This window comes from Puma concolor, chromosome E3 (genome assembly GCF_028749965.1).
Source record: "Puma concolor isolate L17-30 chromosome E3, mPumCon1.1.hap2, whole genome shotgun sequence".
In the NCBI taxonomy this organism is placed as follows: Eukaryota; Metazoa; Chordata; class Mammalia; order Carnivora; family Felidae; genus Puma; species Puma concolor.
Genome location: NC_141682.1, coordinates 19,030,767 through 19,046,509, shown reverse-complemented (window position 1 = coordinate 19,046,509; position 15,743 = coordinate 19,030,767). Strand labels below are relative to the sequence as shown.

At 53.5% G+C, this 15,743-nt stretch overlaps 2 protein-coding genes across 6 annotated transcripts; one reads left to right on the top strand and one right to left on the bottom strand.

The window, feature by feature from the left end:
• Nucleotides 1-594: 594 nt before the first annotated feature.
• Nucleotides 595-5,296, bottom strand: LOC147573016 (putative protein T-ENOL). 4 transcript variants are annotated; one of them, XM_086692433.1, is made up of 6 exons: nt 5,144-5,296; nt 4,241-4,337; nt 3,792-3,939; nt 3,490-3,526; nt 3,243-3,300; nt 595-792 (listed from the first exon to the last, which is right to left on the bottom strand). In XM_086692433.1, exons 2-6 carry the CDS (start codon nt 4,331-4,333, stop codon nt 757-759), a joined length of 372 nt encoding a protein of 123 aa, XP_086548559.1. In that variant the 5' UTR covers nt 4,334-4,337; nt 5,144-5,296; the 3' UTR covers nt 595-756. The 4 variants fall into 4 exon arrangements, with proteins under 4 accessions (XP_086548559.1, XP_086548558.1, XP_086548557.1 ...); XM_086692432.1 differs by lacking the exon at nt 5,144-5,296 and adding an exon at nt 4,765-4,841; XM_086692431.1 differs by lacking the exon at nt 5,144-5,296 and adding an exon at nt 4,632-4,757.
• A 171-nt stretch (nt 5,297-5,467) lies between these two features.
• CDIPT (CDP-diacylglycerol--inositol 3-phosphatidyltransferase) lies at nt 5,468-9,341 on the top strand. 2 transcript variants are annotated; one of them, XM_086692429.1, is made up of 6 exons: nt 5,468-5,808; nt 5,903-6,037; nt 6,758-6,911; nt 7,375-7,456; nt 8,048-8,129; nt 8,275-9,341. In XM_086692429.1, the coding sequence occupies exons 1-6, from the start codon at nt 5,766-5,768 to the stop codon at nt 8,418-8,420; spliced, it is 642 nt and encodes a 213-aa protein (XP_086548555.1). In that variant the 5' UTR covers nt 5,468-5,765; the 3' UTR covers nt 8,421-9,341. The 2 variants fall into 2 exon arrangements, with proteins under 2 accessions (XP_086548555.1, XP_025775362.1); XM_025919577.2 differs by lacking the exons at nt 5,468-5,808; nt 5,903-6,037 and adding an exon at nt 6,488-6,643.
• The last annotated feature ends 6,402 nt before the right edge of the window (nt 9,342-15,743 follow it).

The following is a 15,743-nucleotide window of genomic DNA, read 5'->3' as shown; positions in this document are numbered from 1 at the left end:
TGCAGAGCCTGACATAGGGCTCGATCTCGTGAAACTGTGAGACCATGACCTGAGCTGAAATCAAGAGTCAGATGCTTAACCAACTGAGCCACCCAGGTGCACCCCAACCCCCCCCCCCCCCACTCAGATTTAAATGCAAACTCTACAAAGCTGGCTATAATGAGTGTGACCTGTTCCCCTAGGCATGAGGCCCCAGAGCTTGGAGGGGAGGCCTCAGCACTGCCATTAGTGGCAGAGAAGCTCTTCAGATGTCAGAAGCAAGGGTGTATCTTCTCAGATGCCAGAGGCCTAGACCTTAAGCTGTTGGAGTTTGGCTAGGAGGCTGGGTTTGGATCCATGAACTCATCTCTGCCAACAGGTTGACTGATAACAGTTTGTTGACTGCCTATATTAAAGCCATTCCAATAATATGGAATATTCCTGTCCACCAATATGCCCACACATCTGGCAAAACAAAAAAAGGAGCAGGAGGAGGGGGGAGGAGACGAAGGAAGGAAGGAAGGAAGGAAGGAAGGAAGGAAGGAAGGAAGGAAGGGGGAGATAGGGCCACCCTCTCATATCCCCACCCCAGAGAAGTCACTCCAGAGCATGACCTGGGTTGGGAGGAGGGAAGGACCTCTGTCTTTTTATTAAAGCCTTTGATTTCTGGTGATGTTCTTGCCAGTTGAGGGGGAGAGGTGTGTGATGGTTCTTGAACACCTAGGAAGCTTCCAGGGGTATGTTGCTCATGACCAGAAGTCCCAGCAAAGTGAAGTGTTAATGACTCGTGAAAGAGGAGCTCTGATGCACGTTCTAGAAGGACAGAACAGGGGAAGACTTGAGAGGCCAAGAGCAGCACCAAAGGGGGTTGGGGTCATCCTCCAGATGTTAAGCTGCTAGGCAGAGCTCTCTAGAAAAGCAAAAGAGCCTTCTGATTCCTTGGACCCAAGGCTCATGTCTTCTTATCCTTCTATCCTTCACCTATCCATCTAACCCATATACCCCACTCACCTATTTATGCATCCACTATTCCCTATTTACCCACTCATCCATCCATCCATCCATCCATCCATCCATCCACCATCCATCCATCCACCCACCGTCCATCCATCCATCCATCCATCCACGTATTTATCCACATATCAACCCACCATTCTTCATCAATCTTTCTGCTCATCTGTCTGCCCATCCACCTATCCCTCATTCATCCATCCACTCACTCACCTCTCTTCCACCTAATCACTCTGCCCCCATTTAAACTTCTCAAAAGCAGGGACTCTATCTTGCTCACTTCTAGCCTCCAGCCCCTACAGCACTGCTGGCACATAGAAAGTGTCCAATGAACATTCAGTGAATTTACCTAACCATTTATCCATTCATCCATTTGCCTACCCTCTCCATCCACTCACCCATCCCCCCACTCAACATTTCGATCACCTACAATGACCTATATTTCAAGGGGCAATTCAAAGGTCTGTAGGCTTCCACGTTCTTTCTTGAGGAAGGAAAAAATCCGTTGGGGCAATGGGGTGCTGCCCGGGGGGATGAGAGGGTATTGGCTCAGGATGAAATTCTCAATCAAGTGCCATTTGGGAAGAAGCAGGAAACCACTGTACGGGCAGGTAGGGCCCTTACAGAGCATCTTGTCCAAGGCTCCCATTTGACACATGGGGAGGAAGAAAGCAACTTGCTTCCTATCTAAGCTAACTATCAGGTTGACACCAGATTAACCCAGGGTTTTTCTGCTACTTCAAGCTGCTTCTAACACCAAAGCCCAATTGGGAGACCTCAAGTGTCCCAAAGGCACTAGGAAGCCAGCTCCCTGAGGATAAGAACAGTGGATTGTTCTCAGCTCTCTTGTGCTTCTGGTCTTGGTCATGAACATTTGAAGCAGCAGCCCTGGAGAAATGACTATCCCTCAGACCTGGTGGACCGGGCACAAACAAGACACTCAATAAACATTTGCTGTCAGTTCCTTTTCATGACCCCCGTCTCCTCCTCCACCAACTCCTTACACGGAGACACTCTTCAGGGCTCTGCCCTCAGGGTCCTCTTTTTTCTTACTCTGCATAACCCCCACCTCTGGGGGCAACCACACATCCTTCAACTGCCAACTCCCTCCGAAATCCAATTTCTGTCGCCAGCCCAGATGTCTCCAGTGAGTTTTGAAGCCGTATTTCCAACTATCTACACTACGTTTCCACACGGAGTGGGATCTGTCCAAAGGCGGGAGCATGGCTGCCATACTCCAAGAATGGTGAGAAGGCTGGCATGACTGGAACAGGGGCAAACAAGGGGAAGGAGAGAGATCATGTAGGGCCTTATAAGCTATGATGGGCTATGGCTTTTACTCCGAAATGGGGAACTAGCGTGGAGTTCGGAGCAGAAGCATGAGCTCATCAGACTTGTTACCTAAGTCAGAAACCTGGGGGAAGGGAGGGGTCATCTGATTTCCTCTTTTATTTGTTCCCCTATCATTTCTAATCAATTACCAAACTCAGTCTTCCTGGTCTTTATTTCTCATATCTGCTCCTCTTCTCATCTATACTATCACTGTGACAATTCGAGACCTAATCATCACCGACTCAGTCTCTTGGCACAATTCCTAACTGGCCTCCACCTCCGGTCTTCCCTTTCCAGGTCATTCTCCCCACTGACCACCAGAGTGACTGATCTAAAATTGCAGCCTCTCTTGCTCAAATCTCTTCAGTGACTTCTGATCTTAATAAGCACACATAAGGTCTCTGAGTAGTCCCTGGCTACCCTGCCTGAGTCCTCTCACAGTTAAACTGCCTCTGGTCCCACCCTCTCCCCTGCCCTAAGCATCCATACACTCCCATGCACTCTAGTGAGACTCACCTTTGTGTCTTCGCTCGTGCAAGCCCTACCACTTGGAATACACTGACCAATCCATTTTTTTTTTTTTTTTCCTAGAAGATTCTTTCTTTCGGTGTCACCCCCTCCAGGAAGTCCCATGATTCCTTTCCTTGCTGTTCCAACTGCAGCTGGGATAAGGGCTCTTCTCACTGTTTCCACTTCTATTACACTTCTATTACTTCTATTACAGGGCTCTTATACATATTATGCTGTAACTGACCATCTACTTGACCGGTCCCACATGACACCGTGAACTCTTCAGGGGCAGAGACCGTATCGTTCGTTTCTGGGTCCCAAACTCCTGAAACGGGGACTCGCATAGCCTGTGAACTCCACACGTTCGGTTAATACTGAATGGCGTTGTCATTCATGGACTCGGTACAAACCTTGTCACGAGGGGATGGCAGGAGGTGGGTCTTGGTGCGGGTACGGTTTCTGTCAGAACTAGAGATGGCGGACGGAAAGGGGAGGGCTGAGAAGTCTGAATTTGAGGATCAGACCAGAAGAGAATCAGACTTCCCGGTTTAAAAATCCCCCTGCCCGCTAGGATGTTGTCAAACCCTCCCTCTCTCCCCTCCAGGCTCCTTATCCTTTTCCCAGGACAAAGGGCATCTCCATTGAAGATTTACTCACCGGGTGTCGGTGTCGGTGCCTCGGGTCTTGAAGAACACTAGAAGTAGAAGCCCCAGTCAGAGAATTTCCTACCCCTCTAGCCAGAAAGAGATGTGGCTAGAGAGGAAGGGGCTGAGGTGATTCCTGGCCAGCAGTGGGGAGTGGGTACCGGGTGAGTTGTGCGGGGAAGTACTAAGCAGTCCCAGGGAGGGCTGTGAGACGTGAGATTGCTGGAGAGCTCAGCTGTGGTTGGGAGGGGTCAGGGATTGGAACTAGGGGTATGGTGGGGTCTCTGGACACAGTGGTCCTGGAGGTGGGGTCACCGTGTTTGGCTATCTGAGTCCCTCGGTCTTGGGTCTGTTTTTCCTTGGTGGGCACAGGGTTCGTGCCGTAGCCAGCGGTAAACAAGGCCTCATCAGTAAGTTCTGTGCTGATCTGGGTCAGGAATTCCTCAGAACGGGATAATGAAACCTGCAAAAGGGGAAATCAGAGAGACTCAGCCTAGGAGTCCCCACATGGGAGTCCTGGGTCTGGGGGCTCCCAGGCTGGGGCTCTGGGTCTAAGGAGTCTGGTACTGGAGGGCTGAGTCTTGAGATTTGACAAAGGCGGCCCTGGAAGTAGGGTGGCGTTGTGTTTTTTTTTTTGGGGGGGGGGGGAGTTTCTTTGAGGACCTGAGGGCCTAGTGCTGGGGGCTATGGGCTCAGGGTTGAAGCTAGCCTCTCAAGGCTGGAGACTCTAACCCCTGGCCTAGGAGCTCTCCACTCCATCTCACCCCCATGCTCACTGGACCTCCACCCAAGGAGGTTGCAGCTTGGGACATCCTGCTGCCCTTTTCCTCCTCATTCCTGGTAGGTGTGGACGCCATCCTCCTGGGAACAGGTGGAGCCTGTGTTAGGCTGAGAAACCAGCCCACTTCCCCCAGACCCATCCCATCACCATTCCTCGGGGCCAGATTTAAATAAGGCCTTTAGGTGAGCCATCCTGCTGTCTCAGTTCTCTCCCTGGGTGGGGGAAATCCTTGCCTTAAATCTTCCTGGGGGGAGGGAGTGGAATAGGGATGCTCACAACAATCCTCTCCCCACCCCCACTTCTCCCAGGGACACTCTCCTTCCTCCCACCTAAGGCCCTTCCCAAATCAAGGCAGCTGGCTTACCGGCCCAGACCTGGCAGGAGTTGAAGTCTCGGGAAGAGGTAAACGGAGAGGGCTAAGGAGCTCCTATTTAGGTCTCAGGGGACGGGGAGTAGGCGCTGGGGAGGAAGGTTGGAAAGAGGGGGGGACCGGGGTGGTGCGGCTACCGTCGCTATAAAACCCTTGGTGTCTGCGGACGTTCTGCAGCCCGGTTGCCAGGATATTAGGGATTCTAGAACCAAAGGCGGGGGCCGGGGAGGGGGAGCATTTTCCCAGCATGTCGCGTTCGCTCCTCTGGTCTCCACTCCACCTCCTTCTGGGTCCCTCCTTGGGGATGCTTGGGCCCAGCACCAGAAGTCTGAAAAACTTTGGAAGATCACAGGTGGTGCCTGGGACCCAGTCCTCCTACCACTAGGGGCACGCAAGAAACAACCCTGCCCTCGGCCGCCTTCCAACCTCTCTAGCCATACTCTCGCTCCCTGGAGCCTGCGAGAGCAAGGGCGAGACAGGGGCGGGGAAGAAACCATGTGGGCTGTACTAAATAACCTTGTATCTCAGGGACGCGTAGGTCTAGGAGGGCGGAATATTTTCTCCGTGTCTTCGTCTCCAGGAAGCTATACCCTCCGGAGAGAGAAGAGTAGAAGCAGTTCCTCTGGGCCTCCTTTTCTTTTGACCTCTCCTTCTCGGTTCCCTCCTCGGCGTCATGGCTTCCTTGCCCCCCTCCTCCCTCTGCGTTTTGGTACGCGCCGATAGAAAGGGGCGGAGGGAGGAAAAGGAAGAGGAAGCGGGCAGGTCTTAAAGGGGCCGCAGCCATTTTTGAGGTTTTTTTTTTTTTTTTTTTCTTTTCTTTTCTTTCTTTCTTTCTCTTTTTTCTTCCAATTTTGCCCGGTGGGGCTCAGCTGGGGTGGCGAGGGCGGCCGCTGGAGGCGCGAGGGCCTGCCCCCCGGGGAGGGCGGCGTGTGCGCGCCCCGGCGCCCGACGCACATCTGGGCCGGCCGGTGCTCCGGCGGGCTGCGAGCTCTAACAACTGGGGCCGGGCGGGGACAGCGGGGAGCTGCGCGCTCTTGGCGCTGCCGATGCGCCGGGCCGGAGGGTGAGGCCGCGCGGCGGGGCTGGGACTCAGTTGCCACCTCCAGATCGGGCCCGGGGCTGCAAGGGGGTCGCCGCGATGCCAGGCGAAAATATCTTCCTGTTTGTGCCTAACCTCATCGGTGAGTGCTGCCCGCGGCTCCGGGCCGGACGGGAGGGCGAGGGGCCTCGGGCGGGGTCTCTGATTCCACCCTCTCTGCCCCCGTCCATCCCAAGGTTATGCCCGGATTGTCTTTGCCATCGTTTCTTTCTACTTCATGCCCTGTTGCCCCCTCACGGCCTCCTCCTTCTACTTGCTCAGCGGACTTCTGGACGCTTTCGATGGACACGCTGCTCGAGCCCTTAATCAAGGTGACTGACACCTCCTCCCAACCAGCCTTGGGGCCCGACAACCCTCGGTCCCCTTTTCCTGCTTCCTGAGGACCTTCGGGCGGGCGGGTACTCGGAACCAGAGGGCTCCGTCATTCCCATCTCTAGAAGGCAGAACAGAATGGCCTGGTTTTGTAACCGAAGGGATTTTAGCGGGCTCTGAAGAAGAACTCACTGATAGGGTGTGGGGTAAGCAAGACGAGGTGGCAGTGGCAGTGCTGAAGGTCTCTGAATAAAAATCCACTCGACAGGTGTTTGCTGGGGGGTCTCCTGTGTGCCAGGCACAAGGAATAGAGGTTCCAGAAGGCATGTTTAGAGGGAGACTGGAGAGGGAAGACGGATGGTTTCTGGAGGGTTGATTTTTTTTTTTTTTTTATTCTATTCTCCAAACCCACCAGCAAGACTTCCCCTAAGACTTTAAGTCTGCTTGTCTTGAGTCCCGGACCATTGATTCTGGGATTGATGAGTTGTAGACCTAGCCTTTTCAGGCCCTGCTACGCGCTCCTGTGTCTCTGCATTTCCTGCATGGTGACCCTTGTCCTTTGACCTCACACCGCACGGATAGCAGCAGCCTGTTTTCCTCCCCAGGCAAGTGGGTGGTGACATTTTCAGGCTTCTTTTAGACTCTGCATCAGAAAGACACAGCAAACCTGGTCCCTGCCCCTGATGGCCCCTTCCCACCTAACAGCCCCCGTTTTTCAGGGACCCGGTTTGGGGCCATGCTGGACATGCTGACGGACCGCTGCTCCACCATGTGTCTGCTGGTCAACCTGGCCCTGCTGTACCCACGGGCCACCCTTCTCTTCCAGCTCAGCATGAGCTTGGATGTGGCCAGCCACTGGCTGCACCTCCACAGGTCTGCGATTCTGGGAGTGCCGGCCAGCTGAAGAAGAAACTAGAGTGGGGAGGGGGGGAGGCCGTCTGGGAGGGTGTTTGGGACGGCTTCCGGCTTCCTGGGAGGTCTCCCTTTCAGCTCTCCTTTGTTGAAGGACCCTGGGCAAATCCTCTGTCGGTCAGCTCTTGGTCCTGTTCACAGTTGAATTAAGCAATCCCTAAAACTCTTCAGACCGGATGGTCCCAGAATTCCAAATAGATAACAGCTGGGGGCTTTTGAAACAGCCTTCGAATCCTGACTCTGCTAGGTAATTACCAACGAGGTAATTGTGTGGCTTCAGGCAAGACCGTGGTCCTCAGCTGTGCCCCACTTCCTCTGTACGGCAGGGACGATCCCAGCACCTACGTCGTGAAGGTGGATAGGAGGATTAGATGGGTGTTAGTGGTCAGGAGTGCTCATGGACTCCCCTTGCTTTCTCCCCAAGTTCTGTGGTCCGAGGCAGTGAGAGTCACAAGATGATCGACCTGTCTGGAAATCCCGTGCTTCGCATCTACTACACCTCCAGGGTGAGCATTTCCTGCCCCTCCCTTATTCCCTCAGCTCCCTCACCTCCTGCGGGGGCCCAGCCCTAGTCTTACTTTAGGGGTCAGGAGGGGGGAGGGAGGAACCAACCCAGAGTTTTCTCCGGAGGGGGCAGGGGAGGCCTGTAAGCTGAGGCAGGAAGGGGAGGGCAGGATTGGTGAGGAGGACTTGTGCAGGCAGCAGGTGGGCTGGAGGCCCGGTGCACCCAGAGAGGGGCAGGTGCATCCAGAGAGGGGCAGGTGCATCCAGAGAGGGGGAACCTGCCCTGGAGGGAAGGAGAGAGCGAAGCCAGATTGGCCTGTGGAGCCAGTGCGCAAGGAGCCTTAGGCCATAAAGTGTGGGCTTTATTCTGGAAGCGGAGGTCGTGTCTGAAAGGATGTTTCAAGAGAGAAGCAATAAAGAGAGAGCTGAGATTGCTCTTTCCTCTCACCCTTGCCCCACCCTGCACACCCATTTCCCGGGTCTGGTTCTTCCCGGATGGCTACCCATCCGCAGAGGGTTCTGGTCCCCCCTCCCTTCGCAGGGGGAGGGGCGGCACTACCCTTGCTGAAGCAGCCGATCTGCTGTTTGTGCAGCCCGCTCTGTTTACCCTGTGTGCTGGAAACGAGCTCTTCTACTGTCTCCTCTACCTGTTCAATTTCTCCGAGGGACCTTTAGGTAGGAGGCGAGGGGCTGGGCAGGAGCGCGGGAGGGGGGCCTGGCCTGCCCCGGGGTGACGAAGGCCTGAAGGCCGCCAGCTCCCAGGCCTCTCCCTCACCTGCATCCCATTTTCTTTGTATCCTCCCCGTGCTCCCTTCTGCAGTTGGCTCTGTGGGTCTTTTCCGAGTGGGCCTCTGGGTCACTGCCCCTATCGCGGTGCTCAAGTCTCTCATCAGCGTCGTCCACCTGATCACAGCCGCCCGCAACATGGCTGCCCTGGACGCCGCGGACCGTGCCAGGAAGAAGTGACCCCGGAACCTCCAGCCCCTGGCTGCCCACCTGCCCTGGGAGTCTCGCTGTGCCACGCGGCTCCCCCTCTCACTCCCGCGAGGTCCCAGGCTCACGTCTTCCTAATGTGTTGTCCGGCCTGCTGGGAAGGGCGTCGGCCTCCTTGGTGATGCCATGTTCTCTGAAATCCTGAGGACCAGTCCCACCAGTAGGATTCCCCAGGACCTGGACTTCAAATCAGGAAGGATGCTCAGGAGGCCCCGCCCATACGGGCAGTGCTCCTAGGGCACCAAGAGACCTGTGTGAGGACCGGGCATTGTCGCACCTGCTGGCTCAGCTCTGGGGTCTGGCTTGGCCTGAGGCTTCAGAGACACCTGAATGAGGGAGATGGGGTAGGGGCCAGGTTTCTCGACAGGCAGGGAGTCAGGCCTGTGCCCCTGGCCAGAGGAAGCCTGCGGTCCCACGGCCAAGAGAGAAGGAGCCGAGTAGATCCTTTCCCATCCCAGCCTCCTGTGTCTGGTCTATCCCAGCTCTGAAAACCTCTGTAATAAAGGGGGAGGGGGACGTCACTCTCCAGGATTTGGTTTCCTTTGAGATACAGTTGGACCAAGGCCTGGGTTGAGGGGAGCTTGGGGAAAAAGAAGATTCATCTGGATGCTTTCCCCTAGTTGCTTACTGTCTGGCTCTGTCCTGTCATTCCACAGTGACCTCAGACAGAGGCCCTCCCTGCCACCCAAGCTCGCACCCTGTCTCTGCCTAGTTTCTTGATGACCTCGTCACTGGCTGTCTCCATTTATTTGTATACCTCATATTTTCTATCCCCACCAGAATGTAAACTCCCTGAGGGCACAGACTTTTCTTGTTCTTCCTCTGTCCCCACAATGAAGATTAACCTGAACCTGGCAGATCATAGCCACTTAATAAATATTCACGAACAGATCAGTTGGTTTCTCAAGAGTGCAGTCTTTGGATCACCTGTGGATTATTTCTTTAAAAGTCAGCTGCCCGGACCTTGTGCCAGACCTTTGGAGTTGGAATCTCTAGGGATGGGCCCCGAGGTCCGCAAGTTTAATACACTGCAGGTGACCGATTCTTCCCCATAATGTTGAGAATCACTGTTCCTTCGTAAACAGTTCTGGGCATCTGTCCCTAATAGCTACCTACCCCTGCCATTTGAGCTTTCTCTGCTGTCTGGCACCAGCTTGCTTTTTAAGGCTATATTGAGCCTACCATATGCCAGATCCTGTGCTGGGGGGTTGCGGATGCCAATCATTTCATCCTTATAATATCTTGGCCAGGAGGCCTTCGTGTCCCGGAGAGCTGAAATTTAGCAGATGGGTATTGAGCCTCAACGCCTGTGCTAGGCCCAGGGGATTAGGTCAGCCCTCTTGGAGGTCACAGGCGAGCATGTGGGGGGTGGTGTGGGGAGTAGTCTGGTGGTGCTTGGAGGAGGGGACAGGAGAAGGAAGTCCGGAAGTCCCGGAGCGCTTAGGTGTGGCTGAAGCGGGTGGGTGTCTAGACCGCTGCTAGGGATTGGGGCGGGAAGGGTTAATGTATCAGAGAGGGTGGATTCGCAGCTGAGACTTCTGGAGCCTGGAGAGGCCAGAGAGCACACTGAGCAGTTGCAGACAGGGAAATGGAAACAGATCGATGTGCCTGGAACACTCAGCGCTGGGGACTGGGGGCTGGGGGGCGGGTAAGAGATGCCCTCAAGCCAGCGGGGCAGCCCGAGGAGTCCCGTAGGGCGTTTGGGTTTTGTCCTGAGGGCCACATGGAGCCACCGAAGAAATCTTTCCACATAATAGGTAAAATATTCGTGCGGCAAAGATACTAAATCGTGACCAAGTCTGCCTCCTTAAGCCCCCGCTCCTCCCCAGAGGTGACCAGGGCTCCTCAGAGCTCAGATGTCTGTCTCGGTAAATTCTCCACGTCTGCACGCACACATTCCCGTATCGTAAACCTCATCCTGCGGGTGTGCTGTTCCACTCTCCCAAGCCACCCTCGTGCCAAGTGCTTTTTGTGTGCGTCTGTTCCCTCACTTCGCCCCACACCTACGCTGTCCTGTGTACTAGACAGCACGACAAGCCTTTTAGTGTGCCCATTTTCCAGAGAGTAGGTGGAGGCCCTCAGAGGCGTCCATCTTGGTTGGCCTGGCTCCAGAGCCTGCACCCTTAACGTTTACCGCCCACAGCCGTCCACGTCGGCAGTCTGCTTAATGGTGGCACAGAATTCCATTATCTGTTTCACCAGGTCCTGCCACCAAAACAAATGAGGCTGTGGTAAATCGCCTGTGCCCTCTTTTGGAGGGCACTTGTCTAGGCAGGGACAGATTTATACTTGAAGCTAGTATACGTTACTCAGCTGCCATTCCAATGCTTCAGGGGTCCCCCTGCCTGGCCTGCTCCCAGATTCCCATCTGTCTGCCCACTGTCCCTCGTGAACCAGCTGTCCCCTCCAGAGGGATGCATCCTTTCAGCACTCAAGATGGCTCCCTCCACCGCCGGCCCTGCCTCCTTGGCTCTTTGACCCTAACCATTTACAGCGACACCAGGAGTCTCTTACATAAACCCAGCAAACCATGGCCTAAAAAAGAGGGAGATGTGGGCAGGGGAGTGTGAATGTCTCCACTCAGAAGAATACACCCCTGAGGCCTGAGGCCTCAAAGACTCGTGAGTCCCCTCCCCTGGTAGGGCCTGGAGGTCAGCCTGTGCCTTTGGTCCCATGTCCAGTGGCTGGACTGAGCTCAGCAGAGTGGCCTGGAGGAGGCCAGCGGGGAAAGTCTAGGCTGAATTTGATCTAAGGAACGTGGTGGAGGAGCGCCTGGGTGGCTCAGTCGGTTGAGCATCCAAATTCGGCTCAGGTCATGATCTTGCAGTCTGTGAGTTCAAGCCCCGCATCGGGCTCTGTGCTGACAGCTCGGAGCCTAGAGCCTGCTTCGGATTCTGTGTCTCCCTCTCTCTCTGCCCCTCCCCTGCTCATGCTCTGTCTCACCCTGTCTCAAAAATAAAAACATTAAGAAAAAAAATTTTTAAGGAACATGGTGGAGCCATATGTTACCATGGGCTGTTTGTATGCTCCTAAAATTCATGTTGAAACCTAATGCTCGACGTGATGGCGTTTGGAGATGGGGCCCTTAGGAGGTGATAAGGTCTTGAGCCTTCATGAATGGGATTAGGGACCTCACAAAAGAGGCCCCAGAGAGCTCTCTTGCCCCTTCCACCAAGTGAGGACAAAGTGAAAGGTGCCGGCAGGAAGAAGCAGGAAGAGAATTCTCACCAGAACTTGACCGTGCTGGTGGTTGGTGCCTTGATCTTGGACTTCCAGCCTCCAGAACTGTGAGAAATGCATGACTGTGGTTTATAAGCCCCCCAGTCTGTGGTATCTTGCAGCCCGAATGGACTAAGACATCATATGTGCAGTAAGAGCTTTCCAGATTTCAAGTATATGCTTTCAGAATAAACGAATAACCACCATGCAAGACATTCCATTTGCTCATTCCACTCAACTGGCTCAAGCCTCCGGGAGGGCATGGCCTGGGCACCGTGAATCTGTTCTTCCCTCCGGTAAGCCTCACTGCTATAACAACCTCAAGATGCACAGTGGCTCAATCACAACAGAAGTTTATTTCTGACTCCTGTTAAGTCCTCATCAGGAGCTCCCGACTGGGAAGCAGCTCTCCTGAAGCTGAGACTCAGGGAAGCCGCCATTTTCAACACAGGACTTCCAAGAACATTCCACCCTCGCATTAGCTAGGCGGGGGAGGTGGGCCCGGAGGATTGTCTGAGGATGGCTTTTACGGGAAGCCAGGGAATTGGCACGTCTATTTCCCTTCACTTTCCATTGGCTACAACTCAGTCATGCAGCCACATCTCTATGCAAGGGAGGTTGGGAAATAGAGATTAGTTGTGGGTTTAGGAGGAAGAGAAAATAGACTGGGTAAACATCTTAGCACGCTGAGTGTGATTTCACTGTTTAAAGATGCACATTTTTCTTTCTTTTTAAATTAAAAAAAATTTTTTTTTCTTTTTAGCATTTATTTTTGAGAGACAAAGACTGAGGGCGAGCAGGGGAAGGGGCAGAGAGGGAGACACAGAATCCAAAGCAGGCTCCAGGCTCTGAAGCTTGTGGGCTTGAACCCACAGACCACGACATCATGACGTGAAGTTGGGAGGGAGCTTAACCAAATGAGCCACCCCAGGTGCTCCATTTTTCTTTTTAAACTTTTAGAGGAAACCAATTTGACAATAAATTTCATATATTGAAAAAAAATTAAAAAATAAAAATAAACCATGTCCTTAAAAAATAAATAAATAAATAAAATAAACTTTTATTTATTTATTTATTTTTAATTTTTAATTAAAAATTTAAATTTAATTTAAAATTTAAATTTTAATTTTTAATTTTTTTATTTTTTTTCAACGTTTATTTATTTTTGGGACAGAGAGAGACAGAGCATGAACGGGGGAGGGGCAGAGAGAGAGGGAGACACAGAATCGGAAACAGGCTCCAGGCTCCGAGCCATCAGCCCAGAGCCCAACGCGGGGCTCGAACTCACGGACCGCGAGACCGTGACCTGGCTGAAGTCGGACGCTTAACTGCGCCACCCAGGCGCCCCAAATAAACTTTTAGAGAGAGAGAGGGGAGAGGGGCAGAGGGAGCGAGAAAATCTAAAGCAGGCTCCATGCTCAGTGCAAAGCCCAGTGCTGGGCTCAATCCCATGACTCTGGGATCATGACCAGAACTGAAATCGAGACAGACAACCAACTGAGCCACCCAGGCGCCCAGACACAGATCTTTCTTACTCAAAGGGTCCTTAAGTCAATTACTTTATCAGTATTCAAGCAAAGAAAAGCCAATTGCTCGACTGCTGGAGGAAAACAGGTTGTGTTGAACTTCATCAGAGGTCACAGTGTTCTGTATTTTATGGGCAATTTAAGGGACTCTCAAGGGTAAATTTAGTACCAAAGGGACTGGCTTAGAATCCGGCTCACATCCGGCTCACACCGGGTAATGTGAGCTCCACATTATCTCCAGCGAAGCCCCTTTTCCTGTCATTGGGGTATATCTGGTCTCCCTCACCCTACAATCAGTACCGGGCCCGTCTTCCTGCGTACATTTATTTATTTATTTATTTTTTAATTTATTTTTGAGAGAGAACATGAGCCGGGGAGGGGCAGAGAGAGAGAGGGAGACACAGAATCCAAAGCAGGCTCCAGGCTCTGAGCTGTCAGCACAGAGCCCGACACGGGGCTCGAACTCACGGGCCGCGAGATCATGACCTGAGCTGAAGTTGGACCCTTAACCGACTGAGCCACCCAGGTGCCCCATGTGTACAATTTAAAGAACAGCTTCCCCCATTACCTTACCAGACTACAACCTTGTGAGGTACACAGAAGTGGTCAGGATAGGCTAGGTTACGCTATGGTAGCACCCCCTCCCGCCCTGCAACTTCGGTTCCCTAACACAGCAAATATTTCCTGTCCCTGTGGCAGGTCTACTGTGGGTCAGCTGTGACTCTGCCTCATGCCATTTCTCTCTCGGGAACCCACACCGACAGAACAGCCTCTGTTTGGAATACTGCCTGTCACCACGGAAAAGGGAAAGGAGAGGACAGTGATGCCACTTCCCCTTGCATTTCACTGGCCAGAACAAGTCATACAGCCAAGCCCAATGGCCATCAGAGAGCCATGTGGAGACATCAACTCAGTTGGAAAGGAGTCCAGAGTTCAGGGGTGAGGTCAGGGATAGAGGACTACATTTGAAGTCCGTGGGATAGAGATGCTCTAAAGCCATGGGACTGGCCAAGGTTGTCACTAAGAATGGGGTTCAGGGCAACCTGTGACTGAGATGGAGCAGAGGGAGTGGAGCTGGCCAGGGAAACAGGAGTGGCCCCTGAGGTGGAGGCCATGTCATGGGAGCCCAGTGTGGAAGAGGGATGGCCCCTGTCCCGAATGATGGCAGAGGCTGAACAAAGAGAATCTAACTGCGGGGTCTAGCAACAGGGATGTCATTGGTGATGCCAATAAGAGCAGTTTCCATGAAGGAAGGGGTGGAGACAGCAGCTGATGGGAGTGACATGAGGAGATAATGAGAGGTGAGGGATGGAAACTAAGAAATGTGGCTGCGAAGGGAAAATAGAGGAGGGGGTGCAGCGGGAGGGAGGGCAGAGCCCAGGGGGAGCTCACTCGTTGAGTCTGTGTGGCAAAAAGTAGAGCACACTCACCTGCTGGTGACAGGGAGCCGGGAGAGGGAGAGATTGACAGTGCGGGACAGAAAGGTGATCCGTGGAGGAGTGGAGTCAGGGACTTGAGATTGGTGGGTTGTAGAGCTCAAGGGGAGGAGTGGGGATCAGGGGGACACATCCCCAGTGGGAACGGGGGGGGGGGCGGTTGGAGCCCAGGTGCTGGTAGTTTGCTAGATTTGCTGCTGGGAAGCGGGGATGGGGGGGCTTCCTGCCCAAAGTGCTTCTATTTTCTCTCAGAGGTGAGAGAAAGTGGGTGGGGATGTGGGAAGCTGAGGGGAGAGGTGTGAGTGGTAGTTCTGAAGGAGATCTTGCACAAGCAGGAGAAGCGGAGTCAGAGGCCCTAGGTCTCCCTTGAGATGTGTTGCCAGGAATTTAAAATGAGATCAGTCAGCATGTGGGCTGTACCTCCCCCAGCAACATGCAGCGGGGCAGGGGCGGGCAGAGAGGGCGGTGGATGGTTTAAGGAGGGACAGGGCTAAGTAGCCCAGGGGATGGGGAGGGTGGAGTTAAGGAGGGAGGTTTCTAGTGAGTGAATTACCCAGACATGCAAAGGGTGAGTGTCAATGTTGAGGGGGTGGTCAAGGTCACTGAAGGAATGGTTTTTGGAAGGCGAGTGTGAGGCAGCAGTTGTTGGTGGCAGAAGTGGGATGGTCATTAGTAAAGACAAGCAGAAGGATGGCCATAGGAACTGGTTGCTGAGGGGTAGGAACATACCCACCTCGCCTGCTGTCACCCATCCCCAGAGGCCCTTGGCCATAAGCTGTGCTAACATAGCATGTAAAGCTCTTCAGCTGGTACCAGGCACATGTTAACTTCATTACTTCTCTCAAGGGACAATATAGGACAGTTAGAAGGAAGCTGGGCTGGAGGGGCCAATTCACTTGCCTGTCCCGTCAACTCTGAGCCAGCTCCACCAAGTGCTGTGGGCTCAGCAGTCAGCCCCTGGCCTCAAGCTCAGACTTGAGTGGAGCCACTGGCCATACAAATGCACCTCAACTCGGAAAGAGACAAGGCTCGTAGGGTCAGGCCTCAGTGCACGAAGAGGAAGAAGGCCCTAACCAAGCATCAGCCCTGTTCAGGAGGAGAATTCCTGGCCTCTT